At 47.4% G+C, this 25,132-nt stretch overlaps 1 protein-coding gene across 1 annotated transcript in view; it reads left to right on the top strand.

Moving 5' to 3' along the window:
- The window catches only part of srcin1b (SRC kinase signaling inhibitor 1b), a 37,523-nt gene that overhangs the window by 3,847 nt on the left and 8,544 nt on the right, over window positions 1–25,132 (top strand). Inside the window, 15 exon segments of the mRNA XM_076970345.1 lie at window positions 1,320–1,343; window positions 11,092–11,290; window positions 12,364–12,656; window positions 12,807–13,537; window positions 13,710–13,793; window positions 14,054–14,094; window positions 15,278–15,438; window positions 15,958–16,133; window positions 16,257–16,387; window positions 16,588–16,735; window positions 17,219–17,427; window positions 19,442–19,677; window positions 19,997–20,285; window positions 22,314–22,456; window positions 23,180–23,359. Coding sequence (XP_076826460.1) covers window positions 1,320–1,343; window positions 11,092–11,290; window positions 12,364–12,656; window positions 12,807–13,537; window positions 13,710–13,793; window positions 14,054–14,094; window positions 15,278–15,438; window positions 15,958–16,133; window positions 16,257–16,387; window positions 16,588–16,735; window positions 17,219–17,427; window positions 19,442–19,677; window positions 19,997–20,285; window positions 22,314–22,456; window positions 23,180–23,359 — 3,045 coding nt within the window.

Genomic DNA, 25,132 nt, shown 5'->3' on the forward strand with positions numbered 1-25,132 from the left:
TACATTACATACTGTATACTGTTTTCTGGGGTTTGGGTTGGGGGAGGGGCCATGTTGCCACGGTAACAGGAGCAGGCCAGCCGGATGCGGTACGTCCTGATTTGGGTTTTAATGGCGGGGTGAAGTCGTTCTCTTGGCACCTCGTTAGTTATTCTGATGCAAATGATTCATTTTGCAGACGAGTCTTCCGGCTTCATCCTCGCTCCCTTAAATCCACATCAAGCCGCCGCCCGTTGAAATGAACACGAACAAACATGGAACAGCTCATAAATGATTATTGCTTCCCAAATGAGAGATATTGATTGTACACAGCGGCTGCTAATTCATTTTTAAGGTGATGTTTTCACCTTTTCCTTGGAAGTAACATTTGACGCTTGATTAGTTCTGTCTACAGAGTGTTTCCTCAGTGGTTCAGAGATTTACTCTGATTCGTTGTCCTGCAGACAGTCGTAAAGGTCTGGCCGTTCGGTGTGGTTCTGACTCTCACTGGACACAGGAATCAGTGTATGAGGGAATGATTAAAAGTGTCAGTCAGCCAATAAATCAAACAGTCGATACAAAGAGAAAAGTAGGGCCATCTGAACAGCTCACAACGTTGTCATTAGACGGATGGAGATGAAGCACACACACACACACACACACACACACACACACACACACACACACACCCTCCTAATCCCTGTGAATCCACTCTGTACGTGTGCACATGCGTATGTGTGTAAGCGTGTGAAAGTTTGCTAATATTATGGGAGTGTCTAGAGGGAAGGTAGTGGCAGCATCTGCCTCAGTGCAATTAGCCCCATGCTAAGGGCCAACGAATAACCTCCCCCGCCACTACTGTGTGTGTGTGTGTGTGTGTGTGTGTGTGTGTGTGTGTGTGTGTGTGTGTGTGTGTGTGTGTGTGTGTGTGTGTGTGTGTGTGTTTGTGCTTCACTCATAGTATTAGATAGCATAGACTGAGAGAGAGGCAGAGATGTGAGCAGTGTGTGTGTGTGTGTGTGTGTGTGTGTGTGTGTGTGTGTGTGTGTGTGTGTGTGTGTGTGTGTGTGTGTGTGTGTGTGTGTTGTCACCTATATGCTATACACAACAGTGAGTGATATAGAAAGCTAACCGCTTCTTCATGCTTTAACGAGCCGCCTGTCTCTGTCTCTGTGTCTGTCTGCCCATCTGTGTGTCTCCCATTCAGGCTTTTGTCTCGTTGCTTCTCATCAACTCGTTTCGTCTCCGCTGCAGTGTCTCGTTGTCTGGAGGAAGACTCGTGTTTGCTCAAATGGAGGTGTAAAGTTTAACTCATTACTCTCTCTTCTTCTTTCCCTTAGCAACCACATTACTGGAGCTTTAAGGTCAGTACTGTGACGATGTGATGCAGTATGTGTGTTTGAGTGTGTGCACATTTGAGTGTTTGTGCATTTGAGTGTGCGTGCTTGTGTATGAGTGTGATTATCTGTGTGAATGTCTCATGATCACAACTCAGATGTAAAAAGATAAAAATTACCTTGGACTAAACTAATAACTATAGACTGTATATGCTGTAATGTATAATAACAATACACTGTATATCCAGTAATGCTGTCTTTAAAGTAAAACAAGATCTCAAACATGAAATGAAATATTTATTATTAAATTTGTCTAAACGTATGTGAGTAATAGCATATTTAGAAATGTAACTAAATGAAAAATCTAGAAAGCAGATTTGCCCAATTAAATGGAAGTAAGTCCCTTAGGTAGATATAATTGAACAAATGTTACTTGCTGTGTCCCACCTCTGGACTATGCTTGAGCATACGGTCTCACAGCAGGCAGTGGACACTGTCTAAGTCCAAATACACGCTGTCCAAGTGTACGCTGTCCAAATGCACACTGTCTGGTGCACACTCTGGTGTCTCCATGCACACTGTCTAAGTGCACGCTGTCTTTATGCATGTTGTCTAAGTGCACGCTGTCTTGGTGGCACTGCCTGGTGTCTCCGTGCACGTTGTCTGGTGTCTCCGTGCCCGCTGCCTGGTGTCTCCGTGCACGTTGTCTGGTGTCTCCGTGCCCGCTGTCTGGTGTCTCCGTGCACGCTGTCTGGTGTCTCCGTGCCCGCTGTCTGGTGTCTCCGTGCACGCTGTCTGGTGTCTCCGTGCACGCTGTCTGGCTGCAGGGTGTTTTGGTGCTGCTGTCTCAGCCCATTTAGAGCATGAAATCTTGGTGCACGGAGTCTTGGTTCAGTGCTGCATGTTGTCCCGGTGCACGCTGTCTCGCCATGTTGTCTCGTACGCTGTCTCGCTGTCATGTGTTCGTGTGCACTTATTCTTAGCTGAAATGAGCTGCACTACAGCAAGTTTAATACGTTTAACACATGTAGAATTGTTAGTGAGAGAAAGAGACGTCCTGTGATCTAATCGTTGAATATGCAGAGTGGGTGATGATGTAACTTGTCACGGAGCCAGGAACACACACTCACACACACACACACACACACACACACACACACACACACACACACACACACACACACACACACACACTCACACACACACACACACACACACACACACACACACACACACACACACACACTCACACACACACACACACTCACACACACACACACACACACACTCACACACACACACACACACACACACACACACACACACACACACACACACACACACACACACACACACACACACTGTTCCTTTAGTGGTGCACAGAAGTCTTTAATTGTCTTTTTTTAAGTAGTTGCTAGGTTATTTTGTTGGAATCTTAGAACAAACCCCATGGTTCTCATGTTTCAAGACAAAATGTTAATAAATCCCTGGGCCCCCACAGAAAGGCTGCATTAGAAATGAATATAAATATTTTGAATTGCTTCGACCGAGTGCATGTTCACTGGAGTCCCCTGTCTGTGAGCTGTGAGGCTGGGCAGGTGCGGCGTCGTGGTACTTTCATCAGGCCCAGCGGTCCAGATCAACTGAAAGAAGTTGGTCTTCCTCGTCGTGTCTCTGTAGGTGAGGGATTGTTGGTGAAGATCGGCTTTTACGAGCTTTTACGTGACCTTTGACGTAAGAGCCAGACCTGGTTAAACCTTGAGGGCCCTGGAATGTCTGAGGTCTGTTCTGGCGAGCTGCTGTAGCATCCTCGCCTGAGGGGCTGTCTGAGCATGGCTCTGGACTGGGAGGCTGGGCAGAAGATGGCCAGGCAGCAGTAGGGGTGGTCGGACGCTGTGCTGTGAAGAACGGGAGGTGGATACGCCACGCGTGGATCACCGCCGTCCTGGACGACCGCAACGCCTGAAGGTTCTGCTCATACGTTCAGTTCTTAGTTCCTCCAGCGGCTCCTTGAATGTTCTTTAAGGAACGTTCTCATGGCTGCATGTGCGGGAAGCCAAACACCTCCAAGCCGTGACACACACAATCGGTAGGAAGTCTCCACTGTGGTTGTTAGAAACACCGCAAAGGTTGTGCGCATCTTCAGAGTGCGCGTCTCAGATCTTCCTCCAGACTGTCTGTCCACCCGGGACAAGGGTTTATGGTCTTCTGAGTCTCGGCAGTTCCCACCAGTCATGAGCTGCCAGTTTCCCTCCAATGAACAGGCCAGAGTGGCCTGTTGCCAAGGCAACATCAAAGTCAGGCTCTTAATAAGCAAGCAAAAATATAGAGGTCGTGCTATAGTTTTAGTTGAAGATGTACCTGAAATGTCTAAATGTTTCGCCAGTGATGGAAAATTTGTCTGCATTTGTGTTTATTCTCACTGTGTTATGATAATATTCTTCTTCGTGTCTGGCAGCATTTGATTGTTGGACTTTTCGTTTTGCATAGAAGCGGTGATGATGGCTATAGCTGCTTTATCTTTGCCGTGTGAACCCTGTAAAATAATCTGAACAACTTCTGTCTCTGCACCAAAGCATACTTGAATTTGCACATAAAGCTTAAATAAGACGGACAGTGCGAACCACTTAAGGAAGTAAACCAAAAAATATTATTTGCAGTACAGTGGTATGACAGGAGGAACATCTCTCTCTCTTCTCCACTCCTCCCCCTCCTGCATTCTTTCTTTTGTCCTTCCTCATCCTCTCTTCTGTTTTCTGATTTCTGTCACCTCTGTATTTTGTTAGTCTCTCTCTCTCTGGCTGATGTAAAATAATCCTCACCACCGTTAGTCACTCTTGGATGAACTGAGGATCTGTCCCCTGTTTGAGGATCTGTCTCATTTGAGGGTCTGTCCCATTTGAATATTTGTCCCCTGTTTGAGTATTTGTCCCTGTTTGAGAATTTGTCCCCTATTTGAGGATCTGTCCCCTGTTTGAGGTTTTTTCCCCTGTTTGAGAATTTGTCCCCTATTTGAGGATCTGTCCCTGTTTGAGGTTTTTTCCCCTGTTTGAGGATTTGTCCCCTGTTTGAGGATCTGTCCCCGTTTGAGGATTTGTCCCCCGTTTGAGGATTTGTCCCCTGTTTGAGGATCTGTCCCCGTTTGAGGATTTGTCCCCCGTTTGAGCATTTGTCCCCTGTTTGAGGATCTGTCCCCGTTTGAGGATTTGTCCCCTGTTTGAGGTTTTGTCCCCTGTTTGAAGTTTTGTCCCCTGTTTGAGGATTTGTCCCCTGTTTAATGATCTGTCCCCTGTTTGAGGATTTGTCCCCTGTTTGAGAATCTGTCCCCTGTTTGAGGATTTGTCCCCTGTTTGAGGATCTTTCCCCTGTTTGAGGATCTGTCCCCGTTTCAGGATTTTTCTCCTGTTTGAGGATCTGTCCCCAGTTTGAGGATCTGTCCCCAGTTTGAGGATTTGTCCCCTGTTTGAGGATTTGTCTCCTGTTTGCACACCGCACACCTCGCCATCTTTCCATAACGTTTTTATGGGTTGTGAATTTTTTTTCTTTGCTTGGGGCTGAACATGCACACTTGTAAATTAGGGTTGAATGATGCTGGGGAAAAAGTCACACTGTGATATTTTAGGTTTTATGATAATTATGAAAAAGAGTCAAATGTTTCTGGATGAACTACTGTCACATGGATTTAATAATCAAAGTAAAAACAGAAAGAGCATGTTTAGGGCACAGCTCCCTATTAGGACAGCAGTATAGAATATATTACTTTAACCGATAAAGACGGGCATTGTTTTGACCCAAATTACTCATGTTTGTGAATGCCACCATTAATCAAAGTGACAGCATGGTGCTCTGGGGTGTTACGATTGGCCAGAATACTCACTACCCACCTATTTTGTGTGAGAATGTATTTGCTATTGCAGCAATATCAATCCTGGAGAAACCAATACAGTGATAATGAATGCCAAACGATATATCGGGCTACCCTAATACAACCTTGAGAGGTACAGAGGCATGCACAGACACGATCATTCAGTCTGGCTCCTGAGCTCCAGCTCTGGGCCTGGTTTCAGGCAGTAATCGAAGCCTTTTGTCTCACTTTTTCACCATTCTGTAACACGAGAGAGAGAGAAGGAGAGATAGAGAGAAACAGAGAGAGGGAAAGGCAGAGAGAGGGTAGACAGACCTGCTGTGTGTGAACCATTTGCCAGTCTGTCTGCAGCTCTGCACACACCTCACGACTTCGGCTGTGACATCAGTGTTCCTTCGTTCAGCGCTGCTGTGTGTGTGTGTGTGTGTCTGAGAATATTCTGCTGTTGTTTTTGGTAAATATGGATGAAGATTTACATAGAAAGGGGGAATCTGATCTATAATTTGCTCATCTGCTCCGAGACGAGGAGACGAGATGTTCTTTTTCACAGTTCCCTCCCTGAACGTGAGTGCAAAAGTGGATTTTAGCTGCCCCTGTGTAGTTCTGCTCGGTGCTTTAGCAGGATAACGAAGACCTGTATGACTACAGGCTGTAGTGGTGCAGCTGTGTCTGTACTATGCTGTGGTACAGTGGTGTCTGTGCTATGCTGTGGTACAGTGGTGTCTGTGCTATGCTGTGGTACAGCTGTGTCTGTGTTATGCTGTGGAACAGCTGTGTCTGTGTTATGCTGTGGTACAGTGGTGTCTGTACTATGCTGTGGTACAGCTGTGTCTGCTATGCTGTGGAACAGCTGTGTCTGTGCTATGCTGTGGAACAGCTGTGTCTGTGCCATGCTGTGGTACAGCTGTTTCTGTACTATGCTGTGGTACAGCTGTGTCTGTGCTATGCTGTGGTACAGCTGTGTCTGTGCTATGCTGTGGTGCAGCTGTGTCTGTGCTATGCTGTGGTGCAGCTGTGTCTGTGCTATGCTGTGGAACAGCTGTTTCTGTACTATGCTGTGGTACAGTGGTGTCTGTGCTATGCTGTGGTACAGCTGTTTCTGTACTATGCTGTGGTACAGTGGTGCCTGTACTATGCTGTGGTACAGCTGTGTCTGTGCTATGCTGTGGTACAGCTGTGTCTGTGCTATGCTGTGGAACAGCTGTGTCTGTGTTATGCTGTGCTAACGGTGCTCTTGAAGCTGTTCAGCAGCTACTCGGCACAGATATTACTGAAACGTTACTGCAGCGTTGCAGAACTTTTATGGAGTACTTTAGGTGACATCACCATGCCATTATGTGCTGATGGTACATGTAAAAAAGGGGAAAATGTCATTGCAGGGATATTTAAAGGTGCATTAGTCAAGATAGAAGAAACACCACCTCTAGTGGTCAAATAGGTGAACACAATATTTATATTAGCGCCTTTCACAAAGTCAAGGGCGCTTTACACGAAGTATCCTATGGATCCGCTTTTCGTTCGCACTCATGAACACAGTGCCAGCCCACTGTGAATACACTTGGAATTGGGCTCGTAATTATGTGCTTATGTGAGAATAGTCGAGTATTTTCCCTAAAAATACCTCAGTATTTCTTTGCAATGAGTTTCCGTCGCTACCGTGCTTGCTAGCACCGTTAGTTAGAAAGTTTGATGGAGCTGTGTGGTATTATGTTCTCTGAAGGGGCCTCATGAAACATTGCTGTACTCGGCTCTGAGTGATTACGATTTATCTACCTGATGCGCTACGTAATGTCTGTCACTCAGTTTGAAGCATCATATAGATCGCGTTTACATTATGTTAGTATGCATTAATTAATATAAACAATTAATTTACACCGATTCATCCTTTCATATCTGTAATACATCATACAAGCAGTGGGCAGCCCAGCAAAATGATCCACAATACAAAAGATCGACTGATAAGTACCCGCTGTCTTCAGGTCCACTAATAGCAAGCATGAAGGAGGAGGGACTTAACCTGATTGGCCCATAGTGCTGCCTGTCAGCTGCACCAACGCACAGACCTTTTAGCTGCATTAGTTTTTTGCAGCTGCTAAGACACAAAAAGTGGTCCATAAAGCACAATTTCTGAAACAACTAACCCATGTAGCCTATCTATTGAACGGGTGTATTAAACCCTAAGCACATTTCTCTGCGTTACACTCATTTAGAAATTCTAAAACACATTTTTTGCACAACTTTAAACACAGTTGTTCACATAAGACACACCATTCAAAACTGAAAACCATGTGTTTCTTTTAGAAAACACTGCCACACACTGCTACACTCACCTACCAAAATACCACACACAGTTCTCACATGTTACAACACTTCTAGCTCATTTTTAGACATCAAAGCCTAATCCCTATAAAGAGGCCACAAGTTACAAATATTGGACATCACTGGAGTTCAGTACTGCATAGAGATGATGATGAAGAGTACGAAAATGAGGAAGAGGATGAGCAACCATAATGGATGAAATCAGAGCCACTCTGGTTGATCATGTGGTCAAGCATGCGTTGGGTTTTCTGGAGGCAAAGGGTCCAACCTTATCTGTGCTGCTACACTGTAGCATCATCCAGACAATTCAAAATGAGAATAGATAAGTAGACCTGTCCTCTATACATACTACATCATGTAGGCTACTAGACTAACCCTGGTGGGTGGCTATCCACCTCAGAACAGAAAGAGACCATCATCAATATGGTCAGATCAAACAACTGCATACGTTTCCGACAACTTCAACAGCACATCATTACTGACAACGTCACCATCAGCAACATCCAATCAGTGAATCTATCCAGTCTGGGCCACTGACAGTGTGAAACAACTGCGCTATGAATTTGCCACTCATCATCATGCCACTCTTGGTCCCTACAACACTGTGCACATCATCACCTTCTTCAACACAGAGCACAACACACTCATTCTCCATCACTAGGGGGATGAACCAGAACAGTCCAGGTTTGTTGTCGTCTGGTACAACATAAGTTTGTACCGGGCTGCTCAAGTACAAACTGGTTCACTGAACAATCATGACTTGTTGTGATTCACCTCCACCAAACTCTCCATTGCTGTTGAGTTCTTTTTGGCATGGAGGTGGTCGCCAACCCCCCCAGTGTAAATACATTCAGCAGGTGATGGAGGAAGCTTGAGGTTATTTTGTCTTTTTTTTCTTTATTGTTGTTCCTGTGTTTACAGTATATACAGCATGTGTTGCTGTAGTGTTCATGCAAAACCAAAAAAATCCTTGTAATGGCATTTTACTTGCTATCTATTTCTGGCCCGCGAGCTGTTTTGAAAAGTGTTTTTTTTTTTTTAGGAATCTTTTTTTTTTCAATCGCGCTATCCGCTCTTATTTTGAAATCGCGCATCGCGATCTCAAGACGATGCTGGGGATTGCCTTTATGGCAACAACAAACACGTAGCAGACGCCTAAATACGTTGGCCACCCCCCCCCCCCCCCCCCCCCAGTTGACAGTTTACGTTCACTACCAACACCCCCCCCCTAACCGGCCCCTCAGAGATTGAGAAAATAAATTGTGGCCCGTCATCATTTCTATTTGAGTACCCCTGCTTTAGGGTGTAAATGTACTGAATATGCAGAAATAACCTCAATATTTGTGAATATTCACGTATATGTGAGACCTCTGATAGACCTTCACAGCAGACTACAAATGGAACACTCAAACACATGGTAGTAGTGTTTTTCATTTGTCACTTCAGTGTGTAGGCACATATATTAAAGGCAAATCATCTGATGGTTTTGGCAAGAGTTGTAAGAGTTTTGGTTGAAGTGTGTGCTTTTTCCAAAAGTGTGAGATGTTTTGCCTGTTGCGTGTGTAGCATTGGCTGCTGTGTGTTAAGTTTCGACAAAAGAGCTAGTTTCAGAAATTGTGTCTTAGCATCTGCAAAACATTGTAATTTGGGCACAAAATTATAAACACCAGCAATGTTTACTAGTGTCTACAGTGTCACTAGTAATGAGAGCTCTTGATGTAATATTTATAAATGTTTGTGAAGTAAATTACACAGTGCTAGGTGTTAGTGTTATGACAGGAAGGGTGTCTGACTGTGAACTGTATGTTCACTTTATCAGAGGAGGCTGTTCCTAGATCATCTTCATTTTAGACAGCAAGAGACTGATCTGGAACCAGTATTACTACATCGTAGTAATGTTTGTAGAATGCAGGATTGGAGCAGTGTATCAGAGTGACGTATGATAGTGTTCACAGCAGTTTGAATAATTACAGCTAATCTCACGAATGTCTGTGAAATTACAGGGTGTATGGCAGTTTCATAAAAAGAACTGATGAAGCACTACCTCCTCATGTTGGTACACATATGTACAAACACACATACAGGTACATACACACACACACACACACACACACACACACACACACACACACACACACACACACAATGTCTAAATCAGCAGGCCGTGTTAATGCTGTTACCATAATTAGTGTATTAATCATTGAAACAAAGTTAATTTGTCAATTACACAGTCACTTTGACATCATTATCCTTCTTTAACCTTTGTGTGCGTGTGTATATCTGTGTGTGTGTGTGTGTGTGTGTGTGTGTGTGTGTGTGTGTGTGTGTGTGTGTGTTCTGTTCATTTCGTGTCAGTGGAACGGTATGCCAGCACTGATCATATTAACGTCCATGTGGCGGAGCATAATGGGCCTCGGGCAGCTCTCACACAGCTGCAAACATCTGTCCTGTCAATCACTCGCTCTGATTGCTGATTGGTTGGAATGCTGGTCATTCAGACCAATGTGGCCAATCAGAGGAGCGAAGGCAGGCAGACGAGGCTGAGATATGACACTTGTGTGACTGCTAAGTACGACACACGTTACACTGCCAAATACTGCAACAGCTTTGATTCTGAAACCCCGTTTAGAGTTGGTGCTCGAGGATCCTGACGTCGGTATGAACGGTTATATTTTGGCTCGTCTTTGATCTCCGTCTTGCTTGCTACCATGTAACTGGTTCCAATTTTGGATGCATCTCTTTGTGAAGCAGTGTCTCTTGTAAAGTGTGTGTGTGTGACTGTGAGTGAGTGAGTGTGTGTGTGTGTGTGTGTGTGTGTGTGTGTGTGTGTGTGTAAGCGAAGGTTTTCCTGTGCTGACATATTGTAGCAATAGTGAATCAAAATTTAGAGCGTTGCATTTGAGTGTCTGAGTGTGTGTGACAGAGAATTGTGTATATAATATTTATTTGTATATAATGCAATGTATAAAATGCCTTTGTTGTTCTAATGTTTGTTACATAGCTTTGGCAGTAATATCACATATATAATAATCAATCATTCTACATATTACTGAATGCAATTGAAAACATACAGTGAGATTCTTCAAATTTGGAGTTATAGTTTCATTTCAGTTCCTAACAGCCACAACAGATAGAGGGGAACTCCGAAACACCCCCAACTCCCCCCCCCCATCCCCCCAAACACACACACACACTCACACACACACACACACACACACACCAGTTTCCCCCCCACGGCCCTCCTTCACCTGAGCACCAGACACGAGGGATACCCCACCACAGCTGTTCCCGCGGTGCTGCTAAATAAGCACTCGTGCTCCGTCCCTCCCGAGGAGCTTCTGGTGAGAGGGAGGAGCCGCTCACGGGGGCCGGGGCTCCTGCTGCTCCCCGCGGCTCCTTTCTCCATCCACGCCCACGCGGCTGCGTTAGGAAGCCCCAGAACAGCCGGGAGCCGCCTCGCTGGGATCTCACGCGGTGCTGCGCGATATTACTGCCAAAGTATACGAACAAGAATCGATAGAGCAATTAACCGCTCACGGTCCTGAACGAGAAAAAGGCCGAACCCGTCCTGTGTGTTTCTCTCGTGCGCAGGCGAGGACTCCGCGGTCGGGCGGCGCGGGGCAGCAGTCTCTGGCGGAGCAGACGGGGGCGCGGCCCTTCTACGCCTCCGCGGAGAACTTGGAGAGCATGGCCGACGGAGAGATGCCCGTGGCCTTCAGCCGCACCAACCGGCTACGTCAGAGTCTCCCGCTCGCACGCTCACCCAGCCAGGGCAAACTACGAGCACCCGGTATCACACACACACGCGCGCACACGCACACACTCACATACACACACACATATATACACACACACTCACATACACACACACATACACACACACACGCGCGCACACACACACATACACACACACGCACACGCACACACACATACACACACACACACACACATCCAACTGAACCTCCTGTAGGATCGGGAAACACAAAGAGATCCATTTAGTAACACAACTAAGTTGACAGGGAATGAACAGGGTATTAAATGAACAGGGAAAAGATACATAAGAAGCACCACTTTTGACTTTCTTCTTGATATGATCGTTCACTGGAGCTTATCGAACTCAAATAAACTGTTGGCAGAGAGAAAGGTGGTTTAAGTGGACTCACAGAACAAGGTGCAGGTGTGTCCAATCTTTGTTACCCGCTGGGTCAACCCTAAAGTATCTCTGCCTCAGAGATGACCTTTGACCCCCCCCCCCCCCCCCCCCCCCCCCCCCCCCCCCCCCGTCCAGCTGGGGACAGGCTCCCAGCACCTCCACTAACACACACCTCAATCAACCTACACCCAAACACATATACATACCTGAAACACCTGCTTGTTGTGAGACTTATAAATATCGCTCCCTTTAAAACTCCATCTGCCTGTTCATTACAGTGCTTGTCTTAGTCTTACACTGAATGATTTACTCTTTTAAGTTTGATAAGCAGCTACATTTTGTGTCGTATAAATAATTTTTGCCTTCACTGTGATGGAGCCATAACACTCACTGAGAATGTAAGTCCTCCCAGTGTATCTCACACACACACACACACACACACACACACACACGCACACACACACGCGCGCACACACACACACACACGCACACACACACACGCACACACACACACACACACACACGCACACACACAGTCCATGGCTATGTGGATTACACACACACACAAACATGCACCCAGACATACACATATGCACATGAAATAGTCCATCTACAGGGTTTTTCTAACTCCTACTCCTCTGTCCCCCTCTGTCTCCCTCTGTCCCCCTCTGTCTCCCTCTGTCCCCCTCTGTCCTCCTCTGTCCCCGCAGGAGTGCTGTTCCTGCAGCTCGGCGAGGAGACGCGTCGCGTGCACGTGGCCCACGAGATCACCACGATGGAGACGCTCCACGCCCTCATCGCGCACGTCTTCCCGCAGAAGCTGAACCCGGGGTCCCTGCGCTCGCCCTCCATCGCCGTCCTCATCAAGGACGAGGCACGCAACGTCTTCTTCGAGCTGGAGGACCCGCGGGACATCCACGACCGCTGCGTCCTCAAGATCTACTGCCGGGAGACGCCTTACGCCGGGCCACACCACCCACACCTAGCCAACGGAGACCTGAGGGTTAGTCGTGTGTGTGTGTGTGTGTTGGTGGGGTTTAATCGCTATCAGTTTTTGCCGAAAGTTTACATTTATGTGCTTGTCTTGCCCTTTCGTCCCTTTCTCTCCTCACCATGTGAACTACATTGCGCTCCTCCAACCCCGAACCACTAGAGGGAGCTGGTGTACACCTCGCGGGAGTCTTCGCCCACCCGCCGTTTGAACGCCCTTCCCGCCTCAGCCTCTCCGTCCGGCTCCCCGTCACGCTCGCACTCCCGCGTCTCCTACGCAGGGGGCCGTCCTTCCTCGTACGCGGGCCCGCCCCCTTCCCCTCAGCCGCACCCCTACCAGCACCAGACCCACGCGCCTCAGCCGGCCGGCCACGCCCACCAGGTCTTTTGCCCCTCCCCCAGCGCCATCTTGGAGCGGCGCGACGTGAAGCCGGACGAGGAGATGGTCCCGCCCTCGAAGAGCGTGGTGCTGTTGAAGAACGAGGCGATATACGCCGACCCCTACGCCCTCATGCACGACCCGCGGCTGAGCGGGGCGTCGCCCCAGGCCCTGGCCTACCGCCGGCCCTCCGTCCGCTCGCTGGGGCCGTACTCGGCCGCCGCGCTGCAGTGCGAGCTGGAGGGCGCTCTCTACAGGCCCGGAGGGCCGCTGTACGCGGACCCCTACGCCACCATGGGCTTCCGCACCCTGCCCCCGGCCTCGCCACAGAAGCTGCCCGACGGGAGGGACCCGTACAGGGGACAGCCGTCCCGAGGCTCCCCGGGCAGGCAGGGCTTCAGGAAGGACGGGACGGTGTTCGTGGAGAGCCCCAAGACGCGACCCGGAGGGCCACAGCTGGACCAAATGTGTGTGGTCGGGGGCACGCCGTTACCTGGCAACGAAATTGAGACCAGGTGAGGTGTAAATCCTCTTTTGACTGTACTTGGTGTGTAGGTGTGTGTGTGTGTGTGTGTGTGTGTGTGTGTGTGTGTGTGTGTGTGTGTGTGTGTGTGTGTGTGTGTGTGTGTGTGTGTGTGTGTGTGTGTGTGTGTGTGTGTGTGTGTAATGGCTTTCTCTGTGTGGTAGGGAGAGGATGGAGGCGATGGAGAAGCAGATTGCCAGTCTGACAGGTCTGGTCCAGAGTGTTCTCACCAGACCTCCAGACAGTCCGTGAGTGTTTGCACTTCCTCATCAAATAACTTTGTAACTCTACATCCTAATTTAATATGCCATGATTTACAATGCTGCAAACACTGGGAGGTGTTTTTGTCTGTTGAGCAAAGATCCCTACAAGAGAGATGAGAGTGGATGAATATTAATCTCATATTTGCAAACACAGGGCAGGTTTGCAGGGGGAGAGTGTGTTGTGGAGGTGTGTGTGTGTGTGTGTGTGTGAGAGAGGGTAACAGTCCTGTCATGTCTCTCCACAGAGAGAAGGCAGAAACAGCGAGTGACTGCTCAGGCCCTGATAGTGAGTACTCTGTGTGTGTGTGTGTGTGTGTGTGTGTGTGTGTGTGTGTGTGTGTGTGTGTGTGTGTGTGTGTGTGTGTGTGTGTGTGTGTGTGTGTGTGTGTGTGTGTGTGTGTGTGTGTGTGTGTGTGTGTGTGTGTGTGTAACGTTTCTCTGACTATGTTCATAGCCTGAGAGGACAGGTTAACCCTTGACTTGTTTTGTGTTTCAGCTGGCAGGTTAAAAAAAAGAAAAGGTATAACCGAGTGTGTCCCCCTCTGTCCCTCCCTGTCCCCCTCTGTCCCTCCCTGTCCCCCTCCCTGTCCCCCTCTCTGTCCCTCCCTGTCCCCCTCCCTGTCCCCCTCTCTGTCCCTCCCTGTCCCCCTCCCTGTCCCCCTCTCTGTCCCTCCCTGTCCCCTGCACTGTACCGCTGTGGACATCTTGCCCCTACCTGTTTGTCTGCAGCACTGTGTGTCAGTCATGTGAAGTGATTTCGGGGATTTTTCACGAAAACCGTGTGGATGCTGGTTTTCAGGAAAGACACATCCCTGAATTTGGAAGAGCCTCATTCACTGTGTGTGTGTGTGTGTGTGTGTGTGTGTGTGTGTGTGTGTGTGTGTGTGTGCGTGTCGGTACCCCCCCCCCCCCCCCCCCCCCCCCCCCCCCCCCCCAGTGATCCCGGAATGTATCTGTTGTATCCACGGAAACCACCAGGCATTTTGGAATGAAACCAGTCAAATCATTTTGTAGGTGTCATGATTTGTGCTGTTTTCCCGGAGAGAGAACACCAGCGGCGGCGGTTCTGGTGCGGGTCACGTGTGTTTTAACTGCTCAGAACTCCTCACGTTTGCCTCAGGAGGTTTTAAGACACGTTAATGTGCACACTCCATAGCGCCCGCCACAGATACCCACCGTCAGGATTTCTTCTACCAGACGACGTGGGACACGTTAGATGCATCCGGCATCTGGAGTCTGTGGCACCACACGAGAAATCAGCACCATCAAACAGTCGTGATGCTCATAAGAAGGATATAACAGTAGTTTTACACGCAGTGCATGTGTGTAACACCCGACTGTAGTATACAGTCATGCTGGAGTGGTGCTGATGTTGAAATATCAGATTTACATGACATGAGACAAGCCTTCAAGCTACTTGAATCTACCCTCGCACCCATGTGACCTTGATTTTCGTCTCTGATTGGCAGCCATGACTCCTTCTGCTCCTTTGGCCCTGATGCCACCCCCGCCCAAGGCCGCGTCTCAGCCAATCACGATGTCCCGCTCCCAAATGAGGCTGCACCTTAACGAACTGCAGGAGAGCACGTCAGAACTACGCAAGCAGCTGGCACAGTTACGCAGACTACAGGTGAGTGTGTGTGTGTGTGTGTGTGTGTGTGTGTGTGGATCTGTGAATCCTAGTTTACACATACATGTGTTCTTTTTTTTCTTACTTAATTAAAAAAATTTACATCCACACAAGAACAGTTAAAAAAATCTGTCAAGATCATGTTAGCGAATCAGATACCTGATAGACTAACAAATGCGCATATTGATGAAGGGAGGATCAGAAGAGTTGCCTGGTAATGAGGTGGAGATGTTAACATACAGCACACACCCTAACATACAGCATAAACTGCAACATAATTTGAACTGAACTGTAATTGTAGTTACAAGCTAAAAGCATTTTTTTCTGTCTACACAACAACACTGTAAACAGAGTTTCTGAATATTTTCATCCCTGAAGGAGTTTTACAAAAGTTCACTGGGAAAAAAAAGTTTTAAAAAGTGTGTGTGTGTGTGTGTGTGTGTGTGTGTGTGTGTGTGTGTGTGTGTGTGTGTGTGTGTGTGTGTGTGTGTGTGTGTGTGTGTGTGCGTGTGTGAGCAGATGCAGAACCAGGACTCAGTGCATGCACTACTGAGACAGACGGAGGCCGACCTGGGCCTTTGTCTGATTGAAGCGTCTCGGACACAAGAGGACCCTCTGCAGCGCCAGCGCCTCCTAGTGGAGGAAGAGAGACTGCGCTATCTTAATGAAGAGGAACTGATCATACAGCAACTACGGTGGGTGAACGTCTATACACACCAACGTTTCTCGTGCTGATCAACAGGCAGCAGCAGGAGTGTGCTGTCATTGTGTGTATGTGTGTATGTTGTCATTGTGTGTGTGTGTTGTCCTTGTTACAGTGATCTGGAGCGATCAGTGGAGGAAATGAAGACTGGGGCGGGGCTTAATCATCGCTTAGTAACAGAACAGGAAGTAGAACAGAAAAGCCAAGAGCTCAGAAGACTTGGGGAGACTCTGACTGACCTCAAGAGTGAGTGACATACAGACGAGCCTGTCAGAATACAGTGATGAACACAGTTGAGCAGAACAGAAGAGAGAAACGTTATACTAATCAGGTCTTCTAAATGTCCATCAACAGAAATGACTGTATAAAAGGTAGTCTCTCTCTCTCTCTCTCTCTCTCTCCCTCTCTCTCTCATTCCTTTGTGTGTTGTGTCCGTGTGTGAACAGATCAGTTCCCAACGCTGCAGAGTAAGATGCGGGTGGTGTTGCGGGTGGAGGTGGAGGCAGTGAAGTTTCTGAAGGAGGAGCCTCTCAGACTGGAAGCTCTACTGAAACGCTGCAGAAACATCACCGATACACTCACGCTGCTGAGAAGGTAACACACACACACACACACACACACACACACATCACCGATACACTCACGCTGCTGAGAAGGTAACACACATGCAAAAAACTCATACACACACACACACACATCACTGATACACTCACAAAATGCTCACACACACAAAAAACATTAATGATACACACACTGCTGAGATGGTAATATACATACTTTACATCCACAAATCATCTCAACACACAAACAAACACTAATACATATAGAGTGCTGTGAAGTTAACACACAAAACATCATTTACACACTACAAATTGACACACTCACACACACACACACACACACACACACCCCCCGCATCATAGATGTAGTATTTGTATGTAGTAATACGTATACACTACATGCTAACACACATCATCACTGATAACAATAACGCACAAGAACTAACAACCCACTTTAATACCTATTAAAAATGAGCTGAATGTGTACACGTGCATTTGCACACGTGTCTCCGAACAGGCAGGTGTCTGAAGGCATGTGGAAGAGGCCTGAAGACTTCGGTAGCTCTGTGTCCAGCGACGCAGACTTCATGAAGGCCTGCGACCTGGACATCCTGGGCAGCCCGTCCATGAGCAGCCTGCCCGAGATGGCGGCCTCTCTCCCGGGCACAGCGGCCTTCTCCGCCAGCCTGGGTGGGGGCTCCAGTCTCACCAGCACCACCAGCATCGGTAACAACACCATGACACTTCATTCACATCTTCATTCACATCTTCATTCACATCTTCATTCACATCTTCATTCACATCTTCGGGGGACTAGTAAAGTGCATTTACATTCGAGGGATGTACAAAAGTGCTTTAGTTAGCTAGCACATATGGGTTACGGTGGGAAGGGCCCATTGACCGAGACTGCCAGAGGGAAATGATAGTGCTAAAATCTAGAATAAGAGTTACAGTACTATGTTGCAATGTTACAAGATACAGTACAATCAAAATCAATTACTAAATAAGACATATACAGTATATGTACAAATGAAATGCCAGTTTTATTTAAGGTGCTTTTTAGTCGGTGTCTGAAGTGTTCAGACAACCACTCTGTGTAAAAAAAAAGTCTTGATGCTTCTTACATGAATCTTAAAGGATGGTGGGTAAAGAGCTTTTCTTGAAGCTCAAAGTGCTCTAGAAATGATCTGGTATTCACCATTGTCATCAAGGATGAAGCCGCAGGTCCATTTTTGGCCTTGTAGTTGTAGACCTGATACGAGCTGCTGCAGGAAGCCGGTGAAGTGATCAGTGAAGCGTGGAGTGACATGGGGAAATTTTAGAAGCGTGGAAGATCATCCCTGCTGCAGCGTTCTGGATCAGCTGCGAGGACCTGACGGCACACGTAGGAAGACCTGCCAGGGGAAATGTGCAGGAGTCAAGCCCGGAGATGACGAGAGACTGAACAAGCACTCTGATTGTTGATGAGGAGGAACCTGCATGAGTCGGGTGTGTGGCGTGATCTGAGAATGACAGCAGGTCCATCCACACAAAGTCTCATGCATTCTCAGATGGAGTGATCAGTGAGTCCTCAAGATAGACAGAAAGTAGGGAGCTCAATCTTACGTTCGGGCTGCCATCCACGATGAGACGTCAGTCAAGTGTGTTGAGATGTGGCTAGAAACCTACATGTCAGAAGGAGGGAAAGGATAGCATTAGATAGGGTACCATATGACTAGCAGAGGTAGGAGAACCTAGGGGAGATTATGTCACCAAAGAAGAAAAGTAGAAAGAAAAGCGAAGAGGACCCAGAACTGAGCCTTGTGGGACGCTGGTGGCTACGTGCCTCTACGTCACCTGACAGGAGTTTCCTTAGAAGTAGGACTATTTCCATAAGGTCAAAAGAAGAAAGGATTTAAAGGAGGCAAGATGACTGCGGTTTGTCGATTGGTTGTCACCAAGGAACATAAGAGAAGTACTTGACAGAAAAGAGGATGTCCAGACCTGAACTATGAGGTTGAGGTTGTCTGAGGTTGTCTGTGCCACCACCCCTTCCACTCTGTGAGGGGGAATAGCAAAACAAACAAGCAGAACATAGACCAGCTGGAGTAGCTGAGTTCCCTGGAGCCGTCTAGGTTTCCGAAAGTGAATTTCGAATGCAAAGGCTGTGAAGTCCACTTTGAAGTCAACTATGAATTCCACTACGAAGTACACTTTCTGGACAGCATATTGGCACTTCCAAAGCTACCTACCAGCATGGCTTGAAACTGTAATGAGCAAGAGATGTAGATGATATTGCACATTGGTTTTGCACTTTGTCAGTATATCAGTGTGGGACGTAGCATTGCACCTTCAGTTCTCACCTCTGCAAATCATACCTGGATCCATACGTGAAACCACTAATTAGTGCTTAGTACTACTAGGTTCACCAGGACAATCCTTCAAACGGTTCTAAGAGAACGTATCCTCAACTCAGAGCCTAATTTACATAGAAGAGGATTATCCCAATACTTTAGTAAGCAATCTGATTATCTTGATTGCTAACCTGTTAGATAGCTAATGAATTCACCCCAGTCAGTTCTGGCTGTTAGTTCTGATTAGGTTTTCGTTTACTTTGCATTAGCTGACAATAATTGTAAAACTATTCAAACATATTTCACTTAGGCAGTGCAGAAATGAATCATCTTGGTAGAAGTTAGGTGTCTTGGAAATGTTTGATTGACTTAATTCATTCATTCATCTATTCATTCATTCATTTCAGGGTCCACTGCGAGCCTTTCCAGTGCCCTTGGCAGCAGTCTGGGCTCCAGTCTTTGTGGTGCCAGTGTTTTAACGGGCACTACCACCCTGGGGAGCTGGCTGGCAGGGGCGGGTGCGGTGGACAGCAGCCTGCCTGTGCAGGATGGCACCTCGGTTGTGATGGGCAAGACTCGCGTCCTGGACGAGCCGCTGGCCCGGAGGGAGCTGGACAAAGGCGTGTCCGTGGAAGTGCGTCTGGTAAGGGCCGCTAGACCACCACCCAGGGGCCACGTCCAGGACGTGTTGCGGCTGGTGCTGGAGATGCTTGTTCTGAGTGGGTTTATAGCTCTGGGGTGTGTGTGTGTGTGCGTGTGGGTGGGTGGGTGTGTGTGTGTGTGTGTGTGTGTGAAGTAACTCACTATAATTATTTAGACGAATAATAGATTTTGAGTGCAGGTGAGTAATAGGTTTTGAGTGGACTGCATACTGATGTTGCTTTGTGCCTGCCTGTGTGTGTGTGTGTGTGTGTGTGTGTGTGTGTGTGTGTGTGTGTGTGTGTGTGTGTGTGTGTGTGCAGGCAGCAGAGCGGGACTGGGAGGAGAAGCGTGCGAGTTTAACCCAGTTCAGCACGCAGGACATCAACCGTCTCCTGGAGCAGACGCAGGCAGAGCTCATGAAGGCCATACCCGACCTGGACTTTGCCGCTAAACAGATCACCAAACCGGCCGTGCCCCCGAAACCACAGATCACCTCCCTCCCCAAACCTGCGTCGGCCTCATCCACACCCACCTCTACACCTGAACACCACCCTGTGAAATCCTCCCCCAAGCCAGGGAGCAAGGAAAATGCACTACGCAGGGGATCGGGTGAGACTCTTCACTAATCACGCACAGGAGCACAGGAGGGGTAATTTAGCCCCAGTCCCTTATTCATTAGAGGGCGTTCCATGTTCCTGTATATTAGCCTATTAGTTCTTCGCCACTGTTAGGTTACTGTATATTAACATATAGATATAAGAGGGTGTATCTTGTACCAGTATACTAGATTCTACTGAGTGTTTATGTTTCTGTTGACTAGTATATTAGTTGGGTTTAATCTGAGTTGAGTGCTGGGTTTAGTTCAGGGTGAGCGCTGGGTTTAGTTCAGGGTGAGCGCTGGATTTAGTCCGAGGTGAGCGATGAGTTTAGTCCGAGGTGAGCGATGAGTTTAGTCCGAGGTGAGCGATGAGTTTAGTCCGAGGTGAGCTCTCCAATCAGAATTACTTATCATTATATATAATATTTCTGGTATTATCAGAAATACAAAGGAATGACAAATAAAATCATCAGAAAAAATATCCTAGCCTTGACCTGAGGAAGCACTTCTATGAAATGTCCTTGGAGAATGTAGAGCTGCCATCAAATCTCCCATCAAATCAACATGATGGTGTCAGGGCTGGCTCGGATGCCGTGCCATCTACGTCCGCTAGGGGCACCCGAGCCAGTCCTAGACTCCAGCAGCGCAATCAGCAATGATCTGTCTCACCTGTTGCCATGGCTTCATAAGGAAGCGTTTGGAGACAGATCATTGCTGATTCGTTTTGGTTATGCCGTTACGCTCTCAGCCTCTCTCTTTCTCTGTTACAGCGTGTGCCTCTTTAGGTATCTCGTCATCTCTCTCTCGTATCTATATTCTCTGTCTTTTTCGAGTTCTCTCCTGCGTCGCTACTGACCTCCCTCAAGTTTTCCTCAACCTGTTACATTCCTATCCCATTGCCGTTTGTTTGGGAAGGGTTTTTTGTTTATATAGCCTTTTTGCTATTAGTCAGCTACTTCCCCTGACGTCCTTGTTTTCGCTTTGTTTCTTTTACGCGTTGAGTAGTCCGCGGTTATTCAGGCACTCCTTTTAGTTCTGTTTTGTTTTTGTGGCACTTGGTTCCACCTCTCCCTCGCTCTCTCTAACGCGGTGTGTGTGCGTCCCTACCACCGTCGTTACAGATGGTCCATATTTCCCTAATTTGAGGAGCTGGAACATATTCATAATATAAATCGGTGGGGGTCCGAATGTTTTTCCCCACACTAGAAGAACGTCCCAGGTGGCCAAAGGGTTGAGAACACTAGCAGGTGCTGATTATTCCATTGCATTAGTATATTATGTATTAAAAGGTGTTACATTTTTCTTTCTATTAGCATATATAGTCTGTATTTTAGCATATATATTTATATTCTGTATATTAGCATACATATCCTGTATATTAGCATACACATTGCATATTTCCATAATACCAAAGCCAAGGGAAGTTCCGGTTGCATTTTTGCTCTCCTGAATTTTCAGAGGGATCAGGGTAGTTCAGGCATGGCAAGATAATTTGTCCGAACTCATAACACGATCAGGGCTGCAAAAATACTGACGTTTTTCAAATGGAATGAAGCAGCAAAAACCCCCCAGTACTAAAACGCCGACCAAACGGCAGAGCAAGAGGGATTCATGGAGCAGTTCAGACATCTCCTGCTCCTGAACATCTCCTGCTCCTGAACATCTCCTTCCACCGGGGGGATGTCGCCGTGTTCAGGATTAGCACAGAGTTCTCGCTGTGTTTGCGGACAAGCGCATCTGTTTCAGCGAGAGAAGGCGATGCTTGATATTGGCTGCTGGTGCAGCACAGACTAAGGCTTGTTTAAAACGCTGCAGCTCTAATTGTGTCTGCGCTTGGAGCTGCCCCTTTTTCACGGTAAATGTGCTATTGATTGCTGGGCATTATGTGCTTGTGCTATGTGTAATAAGAGTGCAATTCTGCACGAGTGTAGCTAGATTTGGACACACCCCGGCTGAGTGTTTGTTGTATGTGTGTGTGTGTGTGTGTGTGTGTGTGTGTGTGTGTGTGTGTGTGTGTGTTATTGACTGACTGATGACAGGGGAGCTGACAGTAGCAAGGCACCGGACGGAGAAGCCGTCCAAATCTCCACCCCCTCCACCCCCACGACGCAGTTTCCCATCAGGCCATGGGCTCACAACCAACAGCAGCGGAGAGGTCATCATTGTTAGCAAGAATTTGAAAGTAAGCAACGCATTCCTGCTGTATTTGAGCTTTTCATTCGAAGTGTGTTTTCCCAACAATTTGCCAAATATACACACACAGATATAAAGGTAGTAAAAATGACAGGACAGCACGCAAGGTTTCCAAAAACAACCCCAAACACTTGGTTAGGACGTTCCATGTACACATCCTGCTAGCATCCTGCTAGCAGCTATTATGTGCTGGATGATCCCAGGGGGATCTTTGTACCGCCTGCATCTGGGGGTCCTGCCTGCTGTGGTAGCCTCTATTGATCTGGTATTCAGAGTTTTTTTCCTCTGCCGCCATCAATCCAGCCTTTTCTAGCCATTGGTTGGTTTCTCCGTATCATCCAGGACACACCATGCAGGGGTTTGTCCTCCCACGAGGGTTCCTGATCCTCATTCCCGTTCACCTCGTGTTCTTCTGCTATATTCACGGTGTACTCCTGGATCGTTCTGGATAGTTGTTCTGACCCTCAAACCCCCCCCACTTAGTGTACGATCTCAGACATAATCTGATTAAATGTGGGCATTGGGAACAAATATTCACAGACACGAGTTGAGAATAGATGACTACTATATAATATATATATAATGTTCACACACCAGCATTAGCTCAGGTGCAAATGCAGATGGCTGAGTGTGTGTATGTATTTATAAATATACATGCACACACAACATATACACAGCTGCACTCTCTGATGTGCCTGCATTTTCCTTGCAGAAACTTGAGAAGAGTGAAAACGGTGAGGACTCAGACACAGCAACTCAGACGTCTGTCGTCAAGCTCAGACGACCTTCGAACTCGGACGGGCCCCGCCCCGCCTCCACCCCACCAGTCATTGCTGCCTCCGGGGTGAAAGAGGACGAGGACGAGGAGGAGAAGATCATGGCGGAGCTCGAGGTAAAACGAAGCTTCGGATGGCCATGGAGAACATGCTTGATGTAAATGTGACAGAATCAAGCCTGAAGGACTGGTCTTAGAATTACTAGTTGTTGCAGACAAATATTTTTGTTTGCTGACATATAGTCGTATACTTTTTTTTATTCATCATGTCCGTGATCCCCGTACATTAGGTTTTAATGATGGACTATCTCAATTCCTTTCTCTCTCTCACACACACACCCACACACACACACACACACACAATGCTCACACACCCACGTGGCAGATCTTCCAGCGAGCTCCAGCAAGGTTGACCACCACCACCAAGTCCAACTCTCTCCCACGACCCTCATGTGCCAGCACCGCCTCTCTGGCCGTGTTGCCCCACTGCCCTCTGAGGAGAGAGGTAACCAAAGTAACCAGTTAACCTGCCCCGCCCCTCACTCCTTCCTGCCTCTGGACCCCACGCTCACTTCCTCTCGCACCTCAGCCCGATCCTCTGTGGAGCTGGTGCTCTGTTCTTGCAGCCGAAGACTTGTTCTATTCCTTTCTTCTCTTGCCTTGTGTCTCCGGCATTTGTATTTGTAGCTGTAGTTGTAGCTGTAGTTGTAGCTGTAGCTGTAGTTGTAGCTGTAGCTATAGTTGTTGTGTCTCGGCTGCATCCGTAGCGAGAAGCAGACAAATGCTGCCATTGACACGATTCAAATGAGCTCGTAGTTATAACAAGGGCAGCTTCTCCGACTAGCAGGCATGTAGCAATACACTGTGACAAATCTAATGCTAGTCTCTGTGTCAACTGAAAGGCCCTCTCTTTCCTTTTTATCTTTTCTCCTTCATGTTCCAAAAATGTAAATTAAAAATTCTAATTTTGCCAGACAGCCTAATGAGCTAGCCTACTGACTTAGCTGAGTTAGCTGACTGACAACCCTAGCCCTGTTCTAATATGCCTGAGGTGCCTTAGGAGCTCAGTAGCTAGCAAGGAAGGTATATAACGTAGTGGTGCACACAAACTTTGGTGCAGTGTTTTTCATCAGAGAAGTGATAATTGTTCTCCCTTTAATAATAGATAAGAGGATATGTGGGAGTAAAAGAGAGAGCATTTTCAGTAATGTTAATGGCTTTGATGGATAGTTTAGGTTAGCATTCTAGCTTGATGGCTTGTAGTGTGGGATGTTTGTGATGATAATGTCTAAATGTATAATGGTATTTGTGCTCTGATAGGTATGGAAAAAATTATTTTTGATGCTCAGGACTTGCAGACAGGAGCCAGCATGGAACATGTGTTAGTAATGTACCATGAAGGACCATGTTCATGGTCATGTTCTAATATCATGCCAGCTTTTCCTCACACACCGTAACCGGGTTTCTGGACAGAGCAGGGTGGACATTCCTTCGAGACCAAGAAACGCGTTTCTTTGTGAAATCAACACACACAGGCAGACCGCACACTCATAAATGGTTTCTGACAACTAGCAGCAGGGGAATTGACACATAGCCCCAGAAACTCCGCTGTGTCTGATTAACTTCGGTGTCTGATTAACCTCTGTGCCTAATTAACCAACTCACAGTCATGCATCTGTTATGTTGGGCTGAAGCAGGGTTGTGAATGGTGGGCCCCCAAAGTGATATCCAGGCAACAGTGCTCTAGAGGGCTGACTAGTGCAGAACAGTATAGAAGGTGGCTGGCAAACCTCGCCTGGCAACACAGAGGTCATTGGTTGTTGCTGTACCCCAATTAATCTCTAATAAAATGTGGGGTGGGTGCAAAGTAGGGTTACTTCCAGTAAATTG

This window comes from Brachyhypopomus gauderio, chromosome 13 (assembly GCF_052324685.1).
Source record: "Brachyhypopomus gauderio isolate BG-103 chromosome 13, BGAUD_0.2, whole genome shotgun sequence".
Classification (NCBI taxonomy): Eukaryota; Metazoa; Chordata; class Actinopteri; order Gymnotiformes; family Hypopomidae; genus Brachyhypopomus; species Brachyhypopomus gauderio.